This window comes from Euleptes europaea, chromosome 1 (assembly GCF_029931775.1).
Source record: "Euleptes europaea isolate rEulEur1 chromosome 1, rEulEur1.hap1, whole genome shotgun sequence".
Taxonomy (NCBI): domain Eukaryota; kingdom Metazoa; phylum Chordata; class Lepidosauria; order Squamata; family Sphaerodactylidae; genus Euleptes; species Euleptes europaea.
This window is the reverse complement of record NC_079312.1, coordinates 26,195,022-26,222,816: the sequence shown is the minus strand read 5'-3', so window position 1 is coordinate 26,222,816 and position 27,795 is coordinate 26,195,022. Positions and strand designations below refer to the sequence as shown.

The following is a 27,795-nucleotide window of genomic DNA, read 5'->3' as shown; positions in this document are numbered from 1 at the left end:
TCAGACTGCAACCCCGGACGTTATTCCTTCCGAGTGCTCTCATTGGCCAACGGAACGCGAATCAGGAAGTGCTGCTACAGCGACCGGAAAAAAACCGTTTCGGGGGAAGGCGGGGGGGGGGGCTTAGTCTTTCCCTGACGATGGCCGGCGAATTGGAGCGCTGGGTGTCGGGGCAGCTGCATGCCCTGCTGGGGCTCAGTGAGCGTCACGTGGTGGCCTTTATGGTGGGCCTCGCCCGGCGCAGCCGCACCCCGGACGACTTGCTGGCTCGCCTGGAGGAGACCGAGACCCTGCGCGTGGCGGACCCCCCCGCGCGAGCCTTCGCTCAGCAGCTCTGGGAGCGGGTGAGGCGGCGTGGACGTTGGTCGCGTGACGTGGGCGTGGCTAAGTGGAACGGGGCGGGGCGCTTCAGGCGAGGGTCCCTTTGACTGAGTACCAGTGGAGACGGGCCCTGACCTGGATGGCCCAGGCGAGCCTGATCTCAGAAGCTAAGCAGGGTCGGCCCTGGTTAGTATTTGGATGGGAGACCGTCAAGGAATTCCAGGGTTGCTGTGCAGAGGAAGGCACTGGCAAACCACCTCTGCTAGTCTCTTGCCATGAAAACCCCCAAAAGGGGTCGCCATAAGTCGGCTGCGACTTGACGGCACTTCACGCACACACACAGTGGAGAGGGCTGAATGCACAGAGTTTACGGTATGTGGATTTATATGTGAGTGTAAATTGCCGTCAGGTGGCAACAGGGTTTTCGAGGCAAGAGGCTAACAGAGGGGGGTTTGCCACTGCCTTCCTCTGCATAGCAATCCTGGTATTCCTAGGTGGTCTCCCATCCAAGTACTAACCAGGGCTGAGAGATTCAAAACTGATAATAAAAGGAAGTATTTCTTCACACAACGCATAGTTACATTGGGGAAGTCCCTGCCCCAGGATGTGGTGATGGCTGCCAACTTGGAGGGGGGGGTTGAAGAGGGGAGTGGACGTGTTCATGGAGGAGAGGGATAATCATGGCTGTTAGTAAAAATGGATTCTAGTCATGATGCATACCTATTCTCTCCCTCTGAAGATGCCTGCCACAGCTGCTGGCGAAACGTCAGGAAAGAAAATACCAAGACCACGGTCACACAGCCCAGATAACCCACAAGAACCAATGAACTCTGACCATGAAAGCCTTCGACAACATGTTGAATACTTTAGGTGCTGTGGAACACAGGCAGGATAGTGCTGCTGCGGTCGTCTTGTTTGTGGGCTCCCTACAAGGGACCTGGTTGGCCACTATGTGAACAGACTGCTGGACTTGATGGGCCTTGGTCTGATCCAGCATGGCTTTTCTTATGTTATTATGACTTTGCTTAGCTTCTGAGATCTGACGAGGTTGGGCTATACCATTCTGCCTTTCCTCTCGTGTATTTATATACATACACATATACACACGAATGTTTAGTGTTTACAGAGCGTGTGATAATGTACGTGAAGTGCTTTGAATGGTCAGAAAGGACGTGTGTAATAGTCTGATATCATACCATTATGGGTATGTAAATTTAGGCCGCTCTTCCAGATTAGGTCCAGCTCAGAGCTGCTCACAACCATTTAAAGAAGGGAAAAAAGGTGCACAGCACCAGAAGTTGCAAGATGTTTTTATAACAAATTGTAGCCACTACAGTAACTTTTGTTACAACAGTCTTGTGTGTTCTTGTAGTAGCTACCATTTGTTATGAAAACGTCTTGCAACTTCTGGCGCTGTGCACCTTTTTTTTTCTTCTTTAAATGCTTGTGAGCCGCTCTGAGCTGGACCTGATCTGGTCCAGTTCAGAGTGGCTCACAGCCATTTTTTTTCTTTTTATAACTATTTAAAGCAATTACAGCAGCAATAAGTTACAATACCATTATCAATAGTAATAAAACTATGTGCCTTCAGTTTTAGCAGCAATAAAATCCACTACCAAATAGTGGCAATAACAGCAATGCATTAGCGGGAAGCACAGCAGAGACAGGTAGGTGGAGAGAGAGGGGAGGCCAGCCAGATGGAAACCGTCACTGTCCTCAACTGTATGCCTGGCAGAACAGCTCAGTTTTAAAGACCCTGCGGAGCTATTTCAAATCCCACAGGGCCTGAACCTCACTGGCCCTCATGTTCCACCAGGCTGGGGCCAGAGCCAAGAAGGCCCTAGCCCGGGTCAAGGACAGCTGGATATAAGTGATGTTGTTTCTGAGTGTTCAAGGCACTTTACATATATTTTCTGTTTGTGTATACATGCACACTTATCCATATAATACACAAATAGTTGGGCCAGCCCTGGGTAACACCCCTACATGGGATTGCACTCTTGGGATGCTCAGTTCAGCTAGTAGCTCCCCCTCCTTTCAGGTTTATCCACTCTATTGAGATTGATTCTACCCTCCTAATTTATCACCATTTTCAAACACTCTCCATGCACTCTGATTTGATCATTTACTCTGTGGATTGCGGCTCCTTTTCATCTCTGCTTTGCAAGATACTGCAATGCTCCTGTGTGCTAGGAATCTGGGCCTCCTGCCAAATTAGGCCAGCTCTGAGTTGGGAAATATCTATAGATTTTGGGGGCAGAGCCTGAGGATGGCGGGGTTTAGAGAGGGGAGGGACTTCAATGCCATGGAGTCCAATTGCCAAAGCAGCCATTTTCTCCAGGTGAGCTGGTCTCTATCGGCTGGAGATCAGTTGTCATAAGAACGGCCCTGCTGGATCAGACCAAGGCCCATCAAGTCCAGCAGTCTGTTCACACAGTGGCCAACCAGGTGCCTCTAGGAAGCCACAAACAAGACGACTGCAGCAGCACCATCCTGCCTGTGTTCCACTGCACCCAAAATAATAGGCATGCTCCTCTGATACTAGAGAGAACAGGCATGCAGCATGACTAGTATCCATTCTAACTAATAGCCATGAATACCCCTTTCCTCCATGAATATGTCCACTCCCCTCTTAAAGCCCTCCAAGCTGGCAGCTATCACCACATCCTGGGGCAAGTAGTTCCACAATTTAACTATGCGTTGTGTGGAAATACTTTATCTGTTTTGAATCTCTCACCCTCCACCTTTAGCAGATGACCCCATGTTCTAGTATGGGAGAGGGAGAAAAACATCTCCCTGTCCACTCTCTCCAAACCATGCATAATTTTATAGACCTCTATCATGTCTCCCCTAGCCACCTTCTTTCCATAGCAGATCTCCAGCCACCATTTGGAGGTTGGCAACCCTATGTCAAATGAATGTGATGAAGTGGGATTTGGCTCATCAGAGCTTTTGCCGCAAGAAATGCATTAGTATTCAAGGTGCTAGTAGACTCTTTGTGTGTGGTTTGTGATCACATCCGTATAGGGAGAGAGAATGCACATTATTTCAGTGCTTTGTAATATCCTGATCTGGTAAGCTGAATGAGTGTTATTATCTGGCATTGTGGATGAGGAGAGGGGCAGGGCTGAGTCTGAGAACAGTAGCTTATCTAAGAGGAGTGGGTTGCTGGTAGAGATCAAATTTGAACCAAGGGTGTCCTGGCTTGCTATTTATTTATAAATATGTCCCAAGCCCCTGGGTGGTTTCCATGAGAATTGATAGCTTTGCATTTAAAAACAAAAATAAGGAAAAGAACAAAGTATACGTACCTTCATTCCCAGGGAAATGCATTTGCTATACAAGTTAATCCTGGCCATAATGAAATGAATGTTGATTATTAGTAATTGTTTGTTATGGAGAAAAGGTATGTGCTGCCTCTCCAGAAACTTACTGGAGGCAACTGAAACAATGTCTGTAAAAACAAGCCTTTTGGGAACACTTGGGCTCAAGTATAGTGGGTCTGTGTTCCATACAAACTTGAGAAAAGGGATGTTAAGGCACAAAACACCTTTGTTTCTTACAGGTGGAGAACATTTTTCATTTCCTTACAAGTGAAGGGAAACACTGTATCATGCTCTGTTTAAAATTTGCTGGGGGGACCAGATAAAATTGCACATCCCCATTTTAGAATAGCCAGCGTGGCGTAGTGGTAAAGAGTGGTGGACTCTAAGCTGGAGAACCAGCTTCAGTTCCCCAGTCCTCCACATGAAGCCTGCTGGGTGAAGTCAGACTTCTGGCAGAACTCTCTCAGGCAACGGCCAACCACCCCCAAACGTCTCTTTCTTTGAAACCCCTATGGGGGTCTCCATAAGTCAGCTGTGACTTGATGGCGCGTTCTGCCACCATTTTAGAATATTGATAGAGGCGGGGGGGCAGTGAGAGTGGGCAGGAGGTATCGTGTACTGGTGGGGTTGGATGAAGGGTGGCATTAAAATGGGGCACAGATGAGAGGTGAGGAATCCGGAGAAGGGCAAGCCGGCATGAGCTGGACCTCTGAAGATGAACATCGCAGGGGACAGGTGCCCCAGGGGAGCTGGTGGGGTGAAGGCGGCTTGAGTTGCCTGACACCTGGCCCGTTTCCTCCCGTAACGTCTGGACAGGTTCCCCACCAGGCCCCACGGGAGCGTCCAGCTAGGGCCGCTGAGCAGGAGGCCTTGGCCTTGCAGCAGAAGAACCGCTCGTACACCCTTCTTGAGGACAGTGACGATGAGGAAGCTGGCAAGGCAGCAGGAGCCCAGGACTCAAAGCACCGGCATCCCCCACGTGGCCCTGAGGGGAAGCAGCGGAAGCGGCACAAGCACCTGCGGCCGCGTAAAGAGGAAGATGACGATGACAGAGACTCTGAGGGGAAAGGCAGCCAAGGCGATGGGGAGCGGTGAGTGCTGGCTCTTTGCAAAGCGTGAGGGTGGGCCAAGGAGTCCTCAGGAGCCTGACTCGTTCTGTTTTCTGCAGAGCATCCCCCTCGAAAGAGGATTCGGAGGACGAGTGGGATCGGAGCGAGCGAGAGCGACTGCAGGATCTGGAGGAGCGCGATGCCTTCGCTGAACGCGTCAAGCGCAAGGACAAGGAGAAGACTCGCAACATCCTGGAGCGTTCAGACAAGAAGGTACAGCCTCAGCCAACCTGCGGACAGCCTTGCTTCTGCTTGATCATTCTCCATGGCTTGTGTTCCTCAGTTTCCTCTCTTCCCTCTCCCCAGGCTGTTTCATGCCAGGGACTGTTCTTTTTGGCTTGGAAATAATCTAGGAGCTTTGCATTATAAATGATGCTGGTAGCTAATAACTTTATAGGGCTTTTGTGTGCATCTCATGATTCTGCTCAAGCTCCTTTCAGTGTAGGGAGAGGGCTTTTCATTTGGTTTACTTATGAGATTTAAACACAAGCATTCTGTGGGTTGTTGGCATCCATGTTGCATGGACTGATTAGCCCTGGACAGTCTTAACAATCTTGCTTTCAAAGTGTGGTGATAAGGAGTTTGAGGCATATCTGCTTTGGCTGGGTTATATGTTGATACATTTTGTTTTCCCGTCATGCCAAATTTAGGCTTATGAAGAGGCTCAGAAGCGTCTGAAGATGGCAGAAGAGGACAAGAAATTCATGGTGAGAGCTCCCATTTTATGTATATGATGTAAATTTGGGCTCATTAATAGTTTTGCTCTAGAATTCCTTCTGCAATCCTGTTCATGTCTCAGATTGGCTCACTAGTTCTCTTTCTTAACTTTTTTGGAGTTAGTCAATGGATTGATTTTAATCTGGTTCACTGAATGCTACTCTGTGTGTGTACTGAAGTATAAGGAAAATCCATGTACAATTTTTTAAAATTTTTTAACTACCGTACTTGTCTGGAAAGCTAATAGCCCAGACTGTAGAGAAGTTTCCATTGGCTCAGAATGCAGTTGTGTGTGGTGGAGGTGCGGGGGGTGGGGGTGGGGAGAACAAGAGTTGCATCTCCCCAGCCTCAAAAGATCCATACTGAGTGGCATTTTGCTTCCAAGCACAATTCAAAGTGCTGGTTACTGTCTCCATCTCTAAAGCTCTAAGATGGTCTGAGGCAAGGGTACCTGAAGGAGCATTTTCTCCCATAATGAACCTGCCCGTTGCTTAAGATCATCACCAGAGGCCCTCCTCTGTGTCCTCCCACTTTTAGAGGCTAGATGGATGAGCACAAGCGATAGGACCTTCTCAATGGTGGTACCTAGGCTTTGAAACTCCCTTCCTGCAGAAGGGCCTCTAGGGCCAGACTTACAGTCTTTTAATACCGCATGAGGGCATTTTGATTATCCCCAGCCGTTTAGAATTCTCCTTCACTGGAGTTTTTATCTGTTCCATTTTTATGCCTGTCGCGTCGTATCTGTTTTGAAGGGCTTATGCTGTGCTGCTTTAGGATGCTAGGTCACTAGCTTATGTTTTGATCTTGTGTTGTTTTAATTGCTGTTATTTTTACTCTTTTTCTGTTGTCTCGATATTTTTATGAGATGTTTTAGTTTTATTATGCTGTGAGTTACAGATGCTCCTACAAAAAAGCTGAGCTATAAATAGTGAATAAATCAACATGTCTCTGCCTTCGTATAGCTAATCATCATGGGGCAGTTTGAGAGAGTGAGAGCTTTTCTCCCTCTCATAATACTAGAACACGGGGTAATCTGCTAAAGCTGGAGGGTGAGAGGTTCAAAACTGATAAAAGGAAGTATTTCTTCACACAATGCACACCGTATATATTCGAGTATAAGCCAAGTTTTTTAGCCATGATTTTTGGCTTAAAAAACTCACCTTGGCTTATACTCGGGTCAATACAGTAATTCGCCTGCCGGGCCCTCTCCCAGCGTGCTCCCACCGGCCAGCTGATGGGCGGGCTGTCCCGCCTTCTCCCACCCTACCCGATCACGCCTTCTGCGCGGCAGCGGTGGTGGCTTCTTACCCCACCCCACCCCATCGCGACTTCTGTGCAGCAGCGGTTTCTTCCCCCCCACACCACCCGATCGCGCCTTTTGCGCGGCGGCGGTGGTTTCTTCACCCCCCACCCCTCCCCACCTTCTGCTGGGCGGCGGCGGTTTCTTCCCCCCCACCCCCCCACCTCACCCGGGCCGGTCCTCCCGCTTGCCAGCTGACCCTGCAGGGCCTCCTGCACGCAGGGAGGGGGCCACCGCCGCCGCCTGCCCGCGCGCCTTCCCTGCGGGCCAGGAATGGCCTGCGGGGCCTCCTGTGCACCCCTGCCACCTGTGTGCCTGGAGCCCGGTCAGGTAAGCCTGCTGGGAGGGTGCATTTCACCCTCGGCTTATACGTGGGTGCCTAATTTTTAAATTGTGGAACTCCCTGCCCCAGGATGTGGTGACGGCTGCCAACTTAGAAGGCTTGAAGCAAGGCGTGGACATGTTCATGGAGGAGAGGGCTATTCATGGCTGCTAGTCAAAATGGATACTAGTCGTGATGTGTACCTATTCTCTCCAGGATCAGAGGAGCATACCTATTATGTTAGGTGCTGTGGAACACAGGCAGGATAATGCTGCTGCAGTCATCCTGTGTGCGGGCTTCCGAGAGTCACCTGGTTGGCCACTTTGTGAACAGACTGCTGGACTTGATGGGCCTGGGTCTGATCCAGCATGACTTTTCTTATGTTCTTATGATTGGGGAGGCTAGGCAGCTATGAAATAGGAAGGAAATGTAATTCTTACCCTACTTGGTGGCTAGTATTAAAAAGCCTAGTAGAGCCCATTGGCAGCTAGAGTTTGGGACTGGAACTAAAAGACCTCCTCTGTTCAACTTATCCACGTGTGTCCTGGCAGATTCCAGAGCTGCGTAAGAAGTCTCGTCGAGAGTATTTGGCCAAGCGGGAAAAGGACAAGATAGAGGACCTGGAGGCAGAGATTGCAGATGAGGAGTACCTCTTCTCAGATTTCGAGCTGACGGCCGTTGAGAAGCAGGAGCTGGAGTACAAGCGCAAAGTGCGGGACTTGGCGAAGCAGTACAAGCAGGCCGGCGAGCAGGAGAAACTGGAGAAGAGCAATCGCTACTATATGCCTGAGGAGAGTCGCAGCAAGGTAACGGTCCTGTGTGCAGATCAGTCGGGAAACCTTATCCAGGTGATTGATAAAGGGGTGTGGGTGTCATATCAGCCTGGAGTTCATCCTCTGAGAGAGCTGCTCTGGTCCACCAGGCCATGAATCCTCAGAGAGATACAGTGAGAGCAAACCTGGTTCCTGCCCTTGATGTAGGAATAAGTGAGGTATGTGAAAGTGATTATGAACCTACGGTCATACAGGAAGCATGTTGCCTTTCCTTTCCTTTATCTCTTAGAAGCTCCTTGATCCATTGATCTTGAGCAACATAATTTTAAATCTAATGTTTGAGGGATATAAGGACTGAAAAAAATCTTGCCACTGACAATGTAGCCTTGGGATCCCTGTCACTTAATAAAAAAGGCATTATGTCAGACACAGAGGCATTAGATTTATATATTAAAAGGGGAGGGATATAACGTGATCAGTGTTCCTCTTAAAAGCAGCATCCCAAAAGGGCATGAGCTAATGAATCGATAGAACCAGAAGAGCAAGGGCATGTCCTTTCTGGGTATGGTATGTTCAAAATTCTGTCCTGCATGACCATAGAGGGGTTAGCATTCAGTCTAGCTCAACAGAAGGCTCTAGAAAGATGAGGAGTTGTCAAATAATAAGTGGGCAAACGGCGTGGTGGTGGTATTCCGAAAAACTGAGATGAACAAACACGGTGAGGAGGCTGTTGCAAGGTTGGGTCCCAGATCCTAGTCCAGTGCTCTAACCATTATGCCACGATTAATTTATTTATACCCCGACTTTGGGGGGGAAGGGCCCCAAAGTGGCTTACATCACTCTCCTCCAATTTATCTGCACAGCAACCCTGTGGGGTAGGTTAGGCTGAAAGAGTGTGGCTGGTCCAAGGTCACCCAAGAAGCATCCATGGCACGAGTGGGGATTCGAACCGTGGTCTCTCGGATCCTAGTCTGACACTGTTAACCACTACACCACACTGGTCCTCATCAATAACCTTTTTCATTAACAAGATGTGTAAAGGCACCACATATTTTGATTAGTAACTGGCCACCCAACACACATACGCATGCCTGCTTTACTGTGGTGCTACTCTGAAAGCTTTTCCCTGGCTGGCTGAGGGAGAGGAAGGGACTCTGTAGTTGCACAGAGAAATATCTCTTTGCCTTCCTTGCCTCCAAGAATATAGCATTTGCAATGGCTACTAACAACTGATATACCTGGAATGTTTATCTCAAGCATGTTAAATAGGTTCTGACAAAGAATTCCTGTAGAAGAGATGCAGCTGTTTCTGTGGTTGAGGCAGTTCTTAAATGCTGTACACAGCCGATTGCCCGCTTAAGTATACCCTTTGTATCCCGTACTAGCAAAATGTCTGCCATCATGATAGGTCTGTGCGTGAGAATGGAGGGCTTATGTAGTTCAAGAGGGTGCACCAGACCTCCTCTGGGACCTGTCTCTGAGGGCCAGGCCACCCAGTGTGAGTAGAGAAAGCAGATTTTTGTCTCCCTGACAGTTATCATTTCCAAGAGCAATGGTTTTGCTTTTTCCTATGGAAGAGGATGGCGACCATTCACTCGCTGATCTAGGAAGAAAATAGAGGAGGGAGGGAACTTGGGGGATATTTCTGGGGTACCATAAACCTCTCTGCCAACCCCCAGCCATTGCAGCTCAAGCCAGTTTTTATCTTCGCGTCTCCCCCAGTCATTTGCATGACAGTTCCCTGGGTTCTATTTCTTGGACGTGAGCAAGCGATAGATTGTTGGGGGTGGAATACTCAGACGAGGTTTTTATGCTTCTTTGACAAAATCAGATTTTGTGCCAATCAAGTTGCTTGAAGGGTTGTTTTCCCCCTAAAGGAAATAAAGTACTAAAGAAAACCCCCAGCTTAGTCCCATGCCTTCCAGATCGTCCTTCCCTGTGTTGTCCGAAACTGTAGTCTTTGCTCCTCTTGCTCTGGGGTATGACCTATTGAGCTCAGTGGAGCTCACGTCTGTGTGCATTAGATCAGGCTGTGATTACAACTTCAGCACCCGGATCTCTCCTAAAGAATTGAGCTGGACAACGCACAATAGGAGATGCTGCGTCTGAGCCTTTTCCTGTTTCTTTCTGCCTCGCAGAAGATCCCAGATCGCTACGAGGAGCCTCAGTCGGAGGATCACTCAGCCCCGCGAGATGAACAGCGGCGCTGGGAGGAGGAGCACATCGGAGCAGCCGCACTGCGCTTCGGGGCCCGGGATGCTGGCCAGCGCCATCCTCACAAAGACTATGAGTATGTGCTCGAGGAGGATGAGATGATCCAGTTTGTGAACGCTGTGCAGATGCGGGGCACAAGCCAGAGCAAGGTGAGAAAGAAGAAAAAGAAGAGTTGGTTTTTATACCCTGCTTTTTCTCTACCTTTAAGGAGTCTCAAAGCAACTTAGAATCACCTTCCCTCCCCAAAACAGGCATATGAGGTAGGTGGTGCTGTGACTGGCCCAAGGTCACCCAGCAGGCTTCATGTGGAGGTGTGGGAAACCTAGTTCTCCAGATTAGAGTCTGCCCCTCTTAACCACTACACCACGCTGGCAAAGTGTGTGGGGGATCATGTGACACCAATCTAGCCAGGTTGGCCAGTGACCATGTCAGGAGGAAGGAAGAGTTGACTGCCAACTGCGTGCTTGATCAGTTGGGAATAAGGCTCCATCTTGACTACTTGTTCTATGTCTCCAGGAAGTGCAGATGAAAGAAAGAACTATGAATTCTTTTTCAGCTGCTAGGAGAATAGCCAGAAAAGAGTTAACACCTCCTCTGGATTAAAAGGTAGAGCCACTCAAATGGTTAGACCTCATCAGGAGATTTCCTGGTTGAAGTTAGGGATAAGGATAAGGAGGTTCTTGTGGGCTATCCTGGCTGTGTAACCGTGGTCTTGGGTTATAACCATGGGTTATCTGGTTACACAGCCCGGATAACCCACAAGAACCAATGAACTCTGACCGTGAAAGCCTTCGACAATATTTAAGGATAAGGAGGGTTGGATGTTGGTAATTCAATGATGGTTCACTAGCCTAGGCTTTCTGAGGTCAGAGCAACTGAATCTGGAGTCTAGCATATAGGGGCAGCACAAAGATGGAGAAGCCCTTTCAGTAGCCCACTTAGTATAATGTCTCTTTATCTTAAGATGCCCACCCTTCATTATCTCTGGAGGTTTGCTTGAGCAAGTGTTTTGTATCTGATGCTAAGCAAAAATGGATGTATTAGTGTATTGTGTTTTTATTATATATTAACATATTGTTTCTCATCCTGTACAACAAGAGATGACTCAATAAAGGAAGCCACACCTCTCAATTTGTGAGATCTGAACAAGGCTGTCAAAGATAGGACGTTTTGGAGGACTTTCATTCATAGGGTTGCCACGAGTCGGAAGCGACTTGACGGCACTTAACACACACCCACAGCTTGAATAAACCAGTATCTAAACTCAAATTCATAACCCAAAAAGAGAGGAAACCTATATAACCATGTTGCATTTACGTAAAATAGGTTGCTTGATGAGCCTCTGAATTGGGCCATTTAGGCTAGTACTGTGTAGCAACACCTCTCAAGGATCTCAGGCAGGCAAAATTATTTCTTCCTAACCTGAGATATTTTAATTCGGGGAGATGCTGGGACCTTCTACATGCAACGCATGCACTCTTCACCAATAAGCTATGGGCCACCTAAAGTCCTTCTTGCGGAACTGGTATTTTTCCAATAGCACAATTTAGGTACGGACCTCTGAATCCTACCAAGCAGTCTGCCGTTCTGCGGAAGCTGAGTTGTTGCCACTGCTCTGTTTCCTTTGTTCCCAGGAAGAGAAGCCAGAGCTGTCGGAGGCTGAGCTCAAGAAGCTGTCCATCCAGGAGGTGCGCCACAGCCTGCCCATCTTCCCCTACCGTGCAGACCTGCTGGCTGCCATTGCTGAACATCAGGTGCTCATCATCGAGGGGGAGACGGGCTCCGGCAAGACCACTCAAATCCCACAGTACTTGTTTGAAGAGGTAATGTGACTGGGGGACAGACAGGGGACACAGAATGGGCTCTAATGAGGTGGAGATCAAGGGAACCAGCATCGGCAGGGAATTGAACGACCAGCAGAAATAGCCCGTTTCAGGCCTCAGCTTCATTCCCACACCACCCCTGAGAGTTTCCAGTTCCCCAAGACAGCATTCCCAGGGTGCCCAGTGGCCTGCAGCTTTTGTATTTTTTGGGAGTTGGGTGGGGTTGTCCAGTCGCATCCATCTAGCTTGGGCTATCCCAGGCCAGGGCTGTGTCAGGCCTGCTCTCTGCTGAGACAGCCAGTCTGTGTGTGTTATGGTTCCGCCAGGTGCATCCCAAGGCCAAAGCCTGGTAACTGCCAAATTCCTTTCCTCTGTGGGAACTGCTCTCGTGGGGTTTTTTTTTTTTTTTGCCATGGCTGCCATCACTATCTGATATGACCAATACTCTTCCATATAGGCCTTTAGCCGTACCTTTAGTTCTCATTCGTGCCAATTTACCTGTTAGCTCTGTATACCTGTAGGTTTTCTAATAAATCAACTCTCTTTTGGACTACTCGTCTGTGGATGTTGTTTATGGGATTACCACGGGGACAAGTGCTCACAGGTTGCAGTAGAAGGATGGAATTGGGAATTAGCAAAAATGCCCCTCTTCCACTGGGTAATAGGCTGTCAGAAAGCAGCTTTGGGACCATTCAACCTATTTAGAATTTTTTGGGTAAAGCAAGGGGAGGGAAACGGGGGCTGTGGACCTAGGAGGAGTGGTTGTGGTGATAAGGCAGGGAATTTGCTCCCCTGTCCCCCAGCTCCCAGAACCTGCCCGGTGCCCTAGGAAGAGCTATTTCTGTGACTTGTTCTGCACAACACCAAAGGATAAAAATCACTTTTGAGTGATTGGACTGCAAAGGGTTGTGCCATTTTCCCATGACCGTGTGGTGGATGCACAAAATCATTTGTGGTTTGCTTCAGTTGGTGTTAATTATTTTCCCTCCCCTCCTTGGGTTGCAGCATGCGACCCCAGGCATCTTGCCTTCTGACACATCAACAGAATAAAAGATTTCTCATTCTTTTATGAATGAAGTTCCATCTAGCACAGCATCCCATTCCAGCAGGGGCTTAGCAGGGAGCTGTTCCTGTCGACAGCAGAGGATAGGACTTGCAATAATGGGTTTAAATTGCGGACGGAAAGGTACCGGCTGGATATTAGGGAAAATTTTTTTACAGTAAGGGTTGTTTGACAGTGGAATCGGCTGCCTAGGGAGGTGGTGCGCTCCCCCTCACTGGCAGCCTTTAAGCAGAGGCTGAACAAACACTTGCCAGGGATACTCTATGCTGATCTAACTGTATGATTCATATTCTGCTGGGAAGCCTAGAAGCCACAGGTCATGAAGGCCACCGCCTCCCCCCACAGATAGCTCCCCAGTAGTCGGCAAGATGACTCTGGACCTGGAAGTGCCATGCAGGGCTCATGGCTACCCGCCATAGACAGACCCGTCATCCTAGAATCTGTTTTTTAAAACCAGCTGTTTCCTCTCATGGCAGCCATTTCCATATGTTAAGCATGCATTGTGTGAAGAAGCTCCTGGACAAAGCAGTCTTTATAAATGCAGGCTGTGAGTGTGTGGTGTGTGATTGTGGATATTTTTTTTCTTTTTTTCTCCTGACAGGGGTATACAGAGAAAGGAATGAAAATTGGCTGCACTCAGCCCAGACGAGTGGCAGCAATGAGCGTCGCTGCCCGCGTCTCCCAGGAAATGGGGGTCAAGCTTGGAAATGAAGTACGTGGTTGGGGAGGACAGGGTCACGTCTCGTTCCCCTGATTCAGCCAGCCGTTCTTCCCAGAGCCTCACGTCCATTGCGCTTTTCCGGTCACCGTTCTAATGCCAGCATATCTGGTTTTATCTAGAGATGGTTTCTAGATGGGAAGGCCCGGTCCTTCCCCTGCGCAGTTAATCTGGAAAAGCAAGAGCAGATATTAACCCAGCTAAATGGTACCCAGATTTTGTGAATGGGATCCCCGCTCTGTCTGGCAGTCATTGGTCACTTTCTCTTCTCAATCTGGCAGCAGCACAGCAAGCATAGTTGCCCATTGTCACTTGCGGTCACGGACAGCATTCCATGACCCTTTTCTAATGGGGAGTTGGTGTATCATTTGTGGAAGGAACCTTGTTGCCCTTCAGGTTCTCTTATTTGAATTCCTTTTTGCGGACCATCCTGGGCTTGAGTTGGACATCGTCCCGTCCCTGCATGGGGAATAATGACAGTCTCCCCTTTCCCCTGCGTCGCATCTTGCGCGTCTCTTCTTTTGAGCAATCGCCAGTGGGGGGAAGTAAGGGTGTCTTCACAGTAACCTTGTGTCTAAACACTGTCTTCCTGCAGGTGGGTTATAGCATCCGTTTCGAGGACTGCACCTCAGAGCGGACGGTGTTGAAATACATGACTGATGGGATGCTGCTGAGGGAGTTCCTCACTGAGCCGGACCTGAGCAGCTACAGGTGAGCAGCAGCTTTGACTCCTTTACTCACCTGGCTTATTTATTTATGTATATATTTTATTTTATACCATGCCCTCCCCCAACGAGGGGTAGCTGACATCTTAGAATCATAAAATCATAGAGTTGGAAGGGACCACCAGGGTCATTTAGTCCAACCCCCTGCACAATGCAGGAAATTCACAACTACCTCTCCCTCCCCCCATACACACACACCCAGTGACCCCTACTCCATGCCCAGAAGATGGCAACAAAAACCCTCCAGGATTCCTGGCCAATCTGGGCTGGAGGAAAATTCCTTTCTGACCCCGAAGTAGCAAGGGTTCATTGTGTGTTCAACTTCCTCCCTAGTGTCGTCATCATAGATGAGGCTCACGAGCGGACACTGCACACAGACATCCTCTTTGGGCTGATCAAGGACATTGCTCGCTTCCGGCCTGAGCTGAAGGTGCTGATTGCCAGTGCGACCCTGGACACGGAGCGCTTCTCCACCTTCTTTGATGATGCTCCCATCTTTCGCATTCCTGGGCGCCGCTTTCCTGTCGATATCTACTACACTAAGGTCAGCAGGGATGGCAGGAAGAGAAGACTGCAGTGTGTGTGTGTGTGTGAGAGAGAGGGAGACAGAGACTAAGGAAGTGGAGCCGCATCAAAGGATCTGTGCCCATAGATCTATCATAAGGTATAGAAATTTCACTTGTTTAAAAAGAACACAAAACAAATCAAGAGTCCCCAAATGCTGATTCCTGTGTTTGAAATTGAATTGGTGATATGGAATGTATTCATCCCTTGTTATTTAGCATACCTTGTGAGTTTCAGCATTGGGGTTTTCCATTATTTAACTTGATTTCACGCACTTCAGTTTAGAATACGCTGATAATCTCTCTGCTTCCCGCTCTGCATGTGTGCTTTGTTTCCCTGGGTTTGCCTGCATCTAACACGTAATAGATTGTGGAGACGTGCAGGAGCAGGGAATGTCGTTGTAGCCCCAAAGGGGGCTGCCGCTTCTGGGCACGCTTACCTAGAGAGGGCTTGAGACTGGATCCGCACTTGCATCCAGTCTTCTCTTTCCCCAGCCCTGAAGCCCATTGATAGGATTCCCGCCCCAAACACATGTCTGGAATTTTCAGACACCTCAAGTTATCATAGCCTTCTTAAAGAGTGAGGAATTTCAGAACGCTCTTCTTCTGTAAGGCATGTCCATCGCCCCACAAGGCCAGGTGTAACACTCTGGCTCCAGCAGACTTCCTGTTTTATGCAAGAAGAGGCTGTAAGCAAACCTTGGGGCATTGGGTTTGGTGAATAAGATGGCTTCAGCTTTAGTTTAGTGGCCAAGATTTCTAAAGAATCCCAGTTCCACAGGAGAACAGCTTTATTTTTCTGTTGATATGCTTGTGGCCAGAGAAAAATATGATCCTTATCTTATTTGTATAGCTAACGTTCCTCTTGGGTGTCACATCCCTGTAAAGAATAATGGAGACCTTTTTCTCCCCATCTTCCCACACTGCCAGTGAAACTAACAACCGCAGAGAAATTCTCCTTGAGGTTTCCTTGTTAGCATTGTTTGTGCGAATTCACCCAAAGCGTGACTTTCCATTGCAGATTACTTCTTCTTTTGTTAATTCCAGAGATTTTGAATTGAGCACTTAGTAGAAGTGGAAGATTGCTATTTAGGATAGTAGAACCATCCCTGATCTTTGTCAAATCCCAGCAGGATAATGAGGACTCGAATGGGGAGTACCTTGTGTGTGTGCGGGAATATCTGTAGCAAAGGGAGCAAAATATCAAACAGGCTTTGGTGTTGCAATTGACAGGATAACATGAGGAAGAGGAGATCTAGTACATGGCTGAGGGGAAAGGTAGCCCGCCTGTGGAGGAGACACCAGCAGTGAAGAGTAGGGAAGCTGAGTGTGTGTCCTTGGGGAATGGCACGGTGGGCTTGGGTCTCCTGAAGATGGAGACAGGCACAGTAACTGGTCTCCCCCCATGACCTTTGTCTTTAGGCCCCAGAGGCTGACTACTTGGAGGCTTGCGTGGTGTCGGTGCTACAGATCCATGTGACGCAGCCCCGAGGGGACATCCTGGTTTTCCTTACTGGCCAGGTGAGTCTCCTTGACACATCTTCCCAAGTCTTCTGGCTTTTGCGGTACACCTGCCACGCCCCTAACTGCCCGTTCTCTATCGGCAGGAAGAAATCGAAGCCTGCTGCGAGATGCTACAGGACCGCTGCCGTCGCCTGGGCTCCAAAATCGCAGAGCTCCTGGTCCTCCCCATCTATGCAAACCTGCCTTCTGATATGCAGGCCAAAATCTTTGAACCGACCCCACCAGGGGCCAGGAAGGTAGGAGCCGAGAAGCAAGAGCAGGCCAAGCTTTGGCTGTGAGGAGTGGACTTTACACCGTCTGGAGGGAGGAGCACAGGGGGAAGAAGAAGAGTTGGTTTTTATATGCTGACTTCCCTTTTGTAAGCAATTGTAAGCCGGTTTGATTCTCCCTTAAGTGGTAGAGAAAGTCGACATATAAAAACCGACTCTTCTTCCTCTATAATATGTCATCTTTCCACCCAAATAGGGTCCCCAAGGCAGCAACATATATCTTTCATGTATATGTGTACATCTGTTTGTAAGAAGGAGCCAACACACATTCACTTTATAAATGAAATCAGGGACCAGAACTTAAATACGAGGGTCAAGTCATACGTTCAGCTTTACATGTGCTGAATGTAACATAAAAATTATTCAACACACATATAAGGAAAAACCAAGCGTACACCTTACGCAGGTTGTATGTACATTCACTGTAACTTCTGAACAGGGCTTCATAGTTCCTGGGGATGTGGGCTCAGGTATCAATAGTATAGAATGTGGGGGGTTTTACTCTAAGAGCCAGGGATATATGAAAATATGCTTTGGATTCTCAGGTTGGTGAGTGTAAGTGTGTAGCTTAGGCCAGTTTGGACACAGCCATCACCAAGCTCAGTGTCAGATAAAACTGAACATCTGGCCCCCAGCTGAGTGATGCTCCCTCCTCTTCCCTTCTCCAGGTTGTCGTGGCCACAAACATCGCAGAGACCTCTCTGACCATTGACGGCATCATTTACGTGATTGACCCCGGCTTTTGCAAGCAGAAGAGCTACAACGCCCGCACAGGCATGGAGTCGCTCATTGTCACCCCTTGCTCTCGGGTACCCACCTTCTGTACCTCTCTTACATCTTGCCGGGACTGGTTTCATTTGCGGTGGCCTTTAGATAGCAAGCCTTTGTCCTACATACAGTTCTCACTGCTTCCTCTCTCTCATTCTCATTGGCTTTACACTTGGGGAGAGGGAGCCAGCTAGGTGTAAAATAACAAGGCTTGCAGGGGTGCATGTATTCACTGAGGTAATGTGCTGTGCAGTAAAAATTAGAGACATACGACTAGTGGTTCTTCGTACAATGCATAGTTAAACTGTGGAACTCCCTGCCCAAGGATGTGATGATGGCTGCCCACTTGGAAGGCTTTAAGAGGGGAGTGGATATGTTCATGGAGGTAGAGGGCTAGCCATGGCTACTAGTCAAAATGGATACTAGTCATGATACGTACCTATTATTCTCCAGTCTCAGAGGCTCCTTGCCTATTATATTAGGTGCTGTGGAACACAGGCAGGTTGCCACTACAGTCGTCTTGTTTGTGGGCTTCCTAGAGACAGCTGGTTGGCCACTGTGTGAACAGGCTGATGGACTTGATGGGCCTTGGTCTGATCCAGCAGGGTTTTTCTTATGTTCTTATGTTTATAAAGCCACAAGAGCTTAACCACACTATGCAATGTGGAATCTGACAAGGAGACATCTTGAATTACCAACGACACTTCCTGCACAATGTCTGAGTTCCGAGTTAGTCATGCCTCAGAAGGTTACGTGAACCTGTGCAGGTGACCAGGAATTAGGCGCAGATTACAGGGCAATTCCAAAAGACTGTTGGGCAAGGGAATATAATGGGGTAGATGGCATTAAAGCAAAGATAACATTTCCTTGTTGGGTCTGAAAAGAAAAATCAGGGCATTTTTGGTGTGACTCTACACACAGAATCCTTCTGAGAAGAATTTGGATTTGCAAATGTCTAAGTTTGGGGGCATAGTTCAAAGGCAAGTTTCTGATCCTCGTGGATCTGAAGATACTCATGAAAATATCAAGCTGTTTCTCAATGCCTCAGGTGTTTGTGGGATGGTACTTTTTTCTGCGCCGTTCCTACCAGTGTCCTGGATCATAGTTTCTGAACCTTCTGCGGGCCCTGCACACATTTTGCAAACCTGCCTTTTCCACAGTCACAAGGAATGCAGAGTTAAAGCAAGTGACAGTTGATCTATTCTATACATACTAGACAGCTGCTAGGTCATCTTATTAGATACCAAAAATGGGCAAGTAGTGTCCCCAGTAAAGGCAAAGTCAGTGCAACGCAGCACTATTTAATAGAAAATTCCTCCGATTGGTTTTGCAGTGACTTTACAAAAAAACCCTCTAATATATGCCTGTTCATTTCACTGAACATTTGCTCGTCCTTGTAACAATCCCACCGTTCATCCTTGAACATGGTAAGGACAGGTTCTCCCACACTTACCTGAGGTATCATCCTATTGATTTACGTTGTGTAATCCGCCTTGAGACTCAGTGAGAAAGGCGGGCTACAAATAACACAAGTAAACAGATTGTGCCATGAGGCCCTCCTCCTCCTCCTCCTCCCCCCTCACTTCATGCTGCTATCCCCGGTAGGCTTCCGCCAATCAGAGAGCAGGCCGAGCTGGCCGCGTGGCTGCAGGGAAGTGCTTCCGCCTCTACACAGCCTGGGCCTACAAGAATGAGATGGAGGAGACCACCGTGCCAGAGATTCAGAGGACCAACCTGGGCAATGTGGTACTGCTGCTCAAGAGCCTGGGTAGGTGGCCTGGGGCAGGGATGTTGCACGCTCCATCCTGCAAGGTGGTGTGAAGGCTTCCCCACAGGAAAAATGTTATTGAGGGGGTAGCTCAGCAGCAGGACATCTGCTTTTTCATGCAGAAGGTCCCACGTTCAACCCTGGCATCTGCAGTTAAAAGGATTAGGAAACAGGAAGGACAAGTGTTTGTTTTTATATGCCGACTTTCTCTACCACTTAAAAGAGAATCAAACCAGCTTACAATCACCTTCCCCTCCCCACAACAGACACCCTGTGAGGTAGGTGGGGCAGAGAGAGCTGTGACTAGTCCAGGGTCACCCACCTGGCGTTGGGTATAGGAGTGGGGAAACCAACCCGGTTCACCAGATTAGCGTCCGCCGCTCATGTGGAGGAGTGTGGAATCGAACCTGGTTCTCCAGATTAGAGCCCACCGCTCCAAACCACCGCTCTTAATCACTATACCATGCTGGCTGAAACAGTGGAGAGGCACTGCCCGTCAGAGCAGCCAGTGAGACCTTGATAGACCAAGGGTCTGATTCAGTATAAGGCAGCTTCATGTGTTCTCCATGACAGTGCAAATACTTGGGAGGGGGGGTGTATGGAAGTACCATCCATGTGTTTATTCAGGCTTGTTTTGGCCCTCACTGTGAAACCGCTTACAGTCTTAAAGCCAAAACAAGCCTGAGTAAACACATGGTACTTCCATAGTGTGTGTGTGGGGGGGTGTCTAGCATGCAATTTCCTTAGTCCGGCTAATTGTCTTAGCTCCATCTCCCCCCTTCAGGCATCAATGACCTCATCCACTTTGACTTCATGGACCCGCCTCCCCATGAAACCCTGGTTCTAGCCCTGGAGCAGCTCTATGCGCTGGGGGCCCTCAACCACCTCGGCGAGCTCACCAAGGTAAGTTTACTTGGGTCCAAACCCATCTTCTTGGATTGGGCTCTAAACTGGCTTCTCAAAACTGGCCCATCCTCTTCTCCAATGGCAAAAGATGGAGAAGTGGGAATGGAAGTTGGTCCTTCAGGTCAGCATCTTCCCATTACTGTCTGGGTAAGGTTCTATGAATGAATATAAGCATGAATGAATGGAAGTGGCAGTGGTATTAAAAGGATGTCCCCCCCCCCCCGGCATCTGGGATAATGGTCCATCACCTTGTGACAGAAACCTCAACAGAGACCTCACTCCCCCCCCATGGGTTCAATACACATCTTTCCACTACATACGTGGCGAACTGAAAAATGTGGCATACTGAGGCAGGTAGTGAAACAGGTCCCAGAGTGGGGTATCTAAGATATCACCTTTTTCATCCTTAGCCAGCTCGCTCATGTGATTTTCATTGTTGGTTCTGGAGGGACAGTGAAGGCTTCGGGGGAAATAGAGGTGCCGACTCCTTTTTACTATTAATGCAGTAATTATTTAATTGACTTCCTACCACATCCCATGGGCTTTTGATGTCCCAGCCTGACACCTCACTATCATATCCCCCTGGCTTTGGATGTTTTGGGGTACTTTTTTTTTTAAAAAAAAAACCCACATCCTTAAATTACTGTGAAACTTTTGTCTGCGTATAATACTAACTTGAATTGAGATTTGAGGGGCTGTTAAATGAGGCAGCTGGTATGTTCTTTGGTCACGCTTGACCGCCCCATTGTTGTGTATCTAGCTGGGCCGCAAGATGGCAGAGCTTCCCGTGGACCCCATGCTGTCCAAGATGATTCTGGCTTCAGAACAGTGAGTCCTTCTCGACCCCCTTCAGCCTCTTTGCAGCCAACAGGACGTACTTCATCTGGTTTCCTCTCTTTCATGCATCTTGTGACCTTCATAAGTCTCCCAGTTCCTGGCCTCCTATCTGGCTCCCTTTATTTATTTATTCATTCATTCATTCATTTTATTAATCTTCTACCCCACCCTCCCCAGTCAAGGCCGGGCTTTCATAATCTTCCCAGGAAATTCCAATTTCCTCAAATACCAGTGAGCAATTAGAATAAGGATACAACTGTAGATAATGCCCACTGGTTTTTATTCATACTGCATAGTGGGCAGTATCCTACTACTCTTTGCCATTAATTTGCATCATTTATACCCTGCCTTTCTCCCCAAGTGGGTGATCCAAAATGGATCTTATCCGTCTCCATTTTATCCTCACACCAACTTTGTGGGGTATGTTAGGCTGTGTGGGACTGGTCTAAGGCCACCCAGCAAGCTTCCATGGCAGAGCTTGGATTCAGACCCTAACGCTGCTCCATTCCTCCACTGGTGTGATTGTCCAGGTACAAGTGCTCTGAGCAAATCCTCACCATCGCTGCCATGCTGTCTGTCAACAACGCCATCTTCTACCGGCCCAAGGACAAAGTGGTCCATGCTGACAATGCTCGCATGAATTTTTTTCTGCCTGGCGGAGATCACCTGGTGCTTCTTAACGTTTACAATCAGGTCAGGAGACGCTGATAAGCTTTGGAGACGGGTGGGTCAGGAAGAGGTGCAGAGTCCCTAATGCAGCTATGCAGTTAAGTCCCCGGCTGGTTTAGTTGACGCTTCAAAGAATTGGAGGATGCCAGTGTTTCTTGAAGAGGCACCAGCTCTCACCCCAAGGAGATTGGTTGGGTTGAGATCACCCAGTGAACTTCATAGTGCAGGAAGGATCTGAATCTAGTTCAGTGCTCTGATCACAATCCCACACTGCGATCAGGGCCAGGGAATAGGCTTTTTCATTTTTGAAATGAACTACTTTTTGTCAAGGCACAGATTAATAAGCGCTAAAAAATGTAAGTACTAAAGGTAGCTCTTATGAGAAGACAAGAGTCACTGAAAAAGACAATCATGCTAGGGATAGTTGAAGGCAGCAGGAAAAGAGGAAGACCCACAAGAGATGGATTGACTCTATAAAGGAAGCCGCGGCCCTCCATTTGCAAGACCTGAGCAAGGCTGTTAATGAGAGGACGTTTTGGAGGACATTGATTCATAGGGTCGCCATGAGTCGGAAGCAACTTGACGGCACTTAACACGCACACAGTTTCCCTAAGTGCTTACTAGAGCTTGGAGGGGGCTAGGTGGTTTTTGTGCTCTTGGGAGGCATTGGGCGATGGGTGTTCCCTGAAGGGTGTTCCCTGGGGAGGGGCTGTGGCTCAGTGGTAGAGCCTCTGCTTGGCATACAGAAGGTCCCAGGTTCAATCCCCGGCATCTCCAGTTAAAGGGACTAGGCAGGAAGGTGATGTGCAAGACCCCTGCCTGAGACTCTGGAGAGCCGCTGCCGGTCCGAGTAGACAATACTGACTTTGATGGACCAAGGGTCTGATTCAGTATAAGGCAACCTCATGTGTTCATGTGTATGTTCAGTGACGGACACTAAACTATTGCAGAATTGGCAGCAGCAGATACGGACAGGAAGGTGGGGTGATCTTGCTCAAGCCTATAGTGAAGCCAGTGGCTGGGTGTGGTGCTCCAGGAAACGGCTGGGCCCTGACCTGAACCAGTCTTTACTCTTACCTTTTTTGCAGTGGGTGGAGAGTAATTACTCCATGCAGTGGTGCTATGAGAACTTCATCCAGTTCCGTTCTATGAGACGAGCCAGGGATGTGCGAGAGCAGCTGGAGGGGCTGATGGAGCGCATTGAGGTGGACATCGCCTCCAGCGAGGGAGACTACATCCCTGTCCGCAAGGTACGGCATGCACGTGTGCGCACAAACACCGTTCTTCTTGCACTCTCTGAGTATAGCAATACATGTGGAAAGATTCGGCCAGGTTTGTACGTCCTGCACATCCCACTGGTGCAGAATCTGCTACCCAGAAAATTTGGCTTTTCTTACTAGGGGTCGGGGAGGGGGAAGCTTTCTGCCCTCTGTGTCTGTAGAGCAGAGCCTTGTGAACATCTGGGTGTTGTGATGAATGCTCAGAGTTTAGCAGGGGCCAAGTGTCAGTACTCTGTAAAGAGAAATGGTTTCATTTGTACAAGCAAAGGCAAAGCAGTGGTTTAGAGGGTTTTCAGGAGGGTGACATCTGCTTGGCAGAGAATCTTCCTGTTTTCCCCACAAAGAGGACTGTGTTTAATGAAGCCATGGGATGATGCCCCCAGTTCACATCTGCTGTGTTTTCCAGGGGAGTTTGGGGGTGGGGTCCTCTCTTTGATGGACAGGAAATCTGGGAGGAAATGAGTAGTTCATGCTCTGGTCACGTTCACAGGAGCAATCGTGCAAAGGGGGTCATGTGATGCTCTTGAACGACAAGGCAGTTCTGTTCCCTTCTCACTCCCCGGGGGTATTTCGAGTTTAAAGTTTCCAGGATGCCCCAATTCGCTGCTTGGCAATCTGCCTTTGCTCTTCTCCCCTGATTAACCCTTCCTTGGGTTATTGCCACCCCCACCCCGTTGGTGGAGTATAACAGGCACAGAGGAGTGGGAATCCAGCCCTTTATTCCTCTGGAGCCTTGTGCTGGCTCCATCTCCGTACTGTGTTTCGCACCGAGCTCTGGTGGGACTACCTTGTGCACCCTCCCCTCCTTTCGCCGTTGGTAATGTGGTTGAGAGTAGGACAGGGTATTGGCAGGGGACAGAAATCAGACCTCTAGCATTCAACTTATAAAAGTTTAGAAGAGAACCAGGGATACACTCCATATTACTTATAGGCAGGAGGATTGAGCAAAAGGTGGAAAATAAAAGGGCAAACGGCAGTCCGTCTCGTCCTGACTACACTTGTCCCTAACTGGTGCAATTAAAGGAACAGGCACTTAATCCTTGGGGGTATGAGCCCTCAGAGAAGTTCCATCACCTTGAGTCCAAGGCTTGTGCTTGTTCCCATTGTGTGGCTAAACATGGTCAAAATGGAGTCCAGTGGAGACCTGCATCTCATGGCCGAGATGCGAGTGATGGTGTGAGAGCCTGGGAAGAGAGGGAGAGCTTCCCTTTCATGTCCAGGGGATTTATAACCTGTGCCCGCTCACCCCCAAGTTGGGATAACCATTCTTGTTTGGCAGGAAGGTGACCTAGCTCTCATCTGGCCCCCCTCCCTCTTTGGTATGGGTGCGGTTTCTCCCTCTTTGATCTAACACAGGGAGAGCATTGCACATTGGCTTGATTGTCCTCAACTGAGAGTCAGTTTACAGCCTGCTGGTTTGTTCCTGGTGTCTGAGAGATAAACATGGCTTCCTGTGCAGGGCTACTGTAAGAAAGCAAAGAACAGTGAACGTTAAGAGAAAAGTGTGGGTGAAGGGCCATTGTCCACAAGCATTATTAAAACTTCAGTAAGTTGAAGTCGCTGTCCCTTTTCTCCCACGGTTTCTGTTCCCTGCTCACTACGGGGCGCATAGCCACAGTCTGGATGCCATAACATTTCCTTCGGTTTCCTTCCTTTTTTTGCTTTTTGTTGCTCTGCCCTTGCCAGATAATTTTTCATTAAAAAAGGTAAAGGTCCCCTGTGCAAGCACCGGGTCGTTCCTGATCCATGGGGTGACGTTACATCCCGACGTTTCCTAGGCAGACTTTGTTTACGGGGTGGTTTGCCAGTGCCTTCCCCAGTCATCTTCCCTTTACCCCCAGCAAGCTGGGTACTCATTTGACCGACCTTGGAAGGATAGAAGGCTGAGTCAACCTTGAGCCGACTACCTGAAACCGACTTCTGTCGGGATCAAACTCAGGTCGTGAGCAGAGCTTTTGCCTGCAGTACTGCAGCTTACCACTCTGCCCCACGGGGCTCCTTAACTGAAGCCTAAAAATGACATCATTAAAAAGCAGATGATTTTAGTTTGATGGGCCTTCTCATAGCCAGGACGATATCTCCCCCCACCCTTCTATGTCCAGCTGGTACGCTGACAGAAGATAAATTCGGCAAGTTGCATAGATTATGAACAGCTTGCATGTTGTTTTGCATAATTTATTCTGCAAATCATACTCTGCATAATTCTGGGGCGACATAGGGCACAGAAGCCTCATTTGATGGCTAGTAGAAGTTTTATTAATTCCTCTGACATCTTGCCAGGTATTTCCATACAGCTTCACAACCATAAGGAAACTTGCATTTTCTTTTTCCCCCCAAAGACTTTTGAGGAAGCTGATTTCTGCACCTAATATCGCGTCCTCTGCGCCTTCAGAAAACCTGATAACTTTGGCATGAGGGGCCTGGTATCCCTTTCTAATGTTCAGTGACGAAGACCCTACCTGCAGAAAAGGGCATTGTTGCCACAGTTCCTTCATGTACTAAAAACCAAGAGCACTAACCCCACAACCCCTACCTCTACTTGACAGTGGCCATGAGAAATCTGATGAGTATCTATCCACACCTTGGCATTCTGAACACTTTGCGCAGTCGTTGTGCCATGTAGAGACAGGTGTTTTGAGAGGAGGCAGCCAGCGTCCCCCACGCTGTGTTTTCAGATCTCTCAGTACTTTCGTCCCTCCCCTCCTCTCCATCCTCAGGCCATCACCGCCGGCTTCTTTTATCACACGGCCCGCCTCACCCGCAGCGGTTATAAGTCGGTCAAGCACCAGCAGACAGTGTTCATCCATCCAAACAGCTCCCTGTTTGAAGAGCAGCCCCGCTGGCTCATCTACCACGAGTTGGTCTTCACCACTAAGGAGTTCATGAGACAGGTAGGTCTCACGGCTGTCGCACGGAAAATTTCTGACTGATAGGGGCGATTAAATCTTTTGTCCCATAATGGAGGTGGTTGGCAAGTATAGCAGATGTTTAATGATAACGCTACCGGGGGTGGGGGGAGAGTAGTAGTTTCAGGTGGGCTGAGCAGTATTCAGGAATGCTTGGAGAAGAACAGGGGGATCAGATAAGAGCTTAATAAGGTGGTGCTTGGTTCAGGTGATTCCACTGTGCCCTCAGTTTCATTTACAGCAAGGGTCCATGCTGGAGCCCCATACTTTGCATGCAAAAGGTCCCAGATTCCATTTCTATTACCTTCAGATCTTGAGTGTCAGAGCCTAGGAGAGCTTCTGCTTGAGTGAGAGCCAGTGTGGTATAGTGGTTTAGAGCAGCAAACTCTAATCTGGAGAACCGGGTTTGATTCCCACTCTTCCACATGAGCGGCGGAGTCTAATCTGGTGAACCGGTTTCCCCACTCCTCCACATAAAGCCTGCTGGGTGACCTTGGGCTAGTCACAGTTCTCTCAGAACTCTCTCAGCCCCACCTACCTCACAAGGTGTCTGAAGGGGAGGCGATTGTAAGCTGCTTTGAAACTTCTTAAAGGTAGAGAAAAAGCGGGGTATAAAAAACAACCACTACTTCTTCTTTCTTGGAGAGCTGCATGCTGTCAGCATAGTCAGTATTTTGCTAGATGGACCGCTGGTCTGAGGCAGCTTCACACGTACACCTTCACTGTCTTAGCTCAGCAGTGTCAGAGATTGTCAAAAGGCACACCCTGCTTGAAGAAGAGCCTAACACTGCCCTCAAAACCAAGCATATCTGCACACACCTCTTCCTTAGCTAGCACAACTGCTGTTGTATGGCCCGTAGCTGCAGCAGCCTTTTCCCCACCCGCGCCAGCCCCAAATATCCAATATTGTGTGCAGACTGCTTGGTCCCTTTTATTTTTTATTGTAGCAGTAGATACCTCTTATCCATTGAGGGGATGGGGCTGAAAGGATACTTCTAAGAGGGGCTGCAGCTCAGTGGTAGAGCCTCTGCTTGGCATGCAGAAGGTCTCAGGTTCAATCCCCGGCATCTCCAGTTAAAAGGACCAGCTGGGAGGTGATGTAGAAGACCTCTGCGTAAGACCCTGGAGAGCCGCTACAGGTCTGAGTAGATAATACTGACCTGGATGGACTGGTTCCATATAAGGCAGGTTAATGTGTCCATCTACTGGCTGGCTGTGCACTTGTACGGTTTTGGGTTCTATCCTTTTAACCTTCTCTAAAAGCACTTGTTTCCTCCCTCCATGAGGTCCCCTTTTTGCATGGTGGGGGGAGCAGCACTCTCAAGTGAAGGGAAAGGAACTGATGATGAAAAATCTGGTCAGCCAGAGAGCAGGCTAACGTGCTTCCATCTCGTTTCCCCCGAAGGTCATAGAGATTGACAGCGCATGGCTGCTGGAAGTAGCCCCTCACTACTACAAGGCCAAGGAGCTGGAGGATGCCTCCTCCAAGAAGCTGCCCAAGAAAATGGGGAAGACACGAGAGGAGTTGGGCTGAAGCAGGAACCTACAGCCTTGCTTCCCCATTAACTGCAGTGTGCTGCAATGATGCTTTCACCCAGGGACAACTAATTTTTTGTACAGCTGTATACTATTTTCTTGTCACAGGCAGAATAAACATGTTTGTGTTTTTTTACAATCTTGGATCCCTTGCTTCTCTTCCTGGTTAAAAAAAAACAAACCCTGACAGTTTTAGAGGGGTGGGGAGTCTGAGCAGTTCTAGCCGTCTGGAATTGGCGTGGCTTTCCACTGGTATCTTAAGTCACCGTGTTTCCAGCCCTTGCTGCTGCCTTAGTCAAAGGCAAGAGATGAGCAGAGGCGGTTTGCCATTGCCTTACCAGTGTTGGTACGCCTTCCT

At 48.7% G+C, this 27,795-nt stretch overlaps 1 protein-coding gene across 1 annotated transcript; it reads left to right on the top strand.

Annotated features, from left to right (window-relative positions):
- Positions 1-140: 140 nt before the first annotated feature.
- Positions 141-27,444, top strand: DHX16 (DEAH-box helicase 16). Its single transcript, XM_056866865.1, has 20 exons — positions 141-344; positions 4,464-4,738; positions 4,816-4,969; positions 5,407-5,463; positions 7,647-7,901; positions 10,007-10,231; positions 11,717-11,905; positions 13,570-13,680; positions 14,282-14,397; positions 14,745-14,955; positions 16,397-16,495; positions 16,582-16,734; positions 17,436-17,576; positions 19,141-19,303; positions 20,088-20,206; positions 20,970-21,037; positions 21,577-21,739; positions 22,804-22,965; positions 25,713-25,886; positions 27,307-27,444. Exons 1-20 carry the CDS (start codon positions 141-143, stop codon positions 27,433-27,435), a joined length of 3,168 nt encoding a protein of 1,055 aa, XP_056722843.1. The 3' UTR covers positions 27,436-27,444.
- The last annotated feature ends 351 nt before the right edge of the window (positions 27,445-27,795 follow it).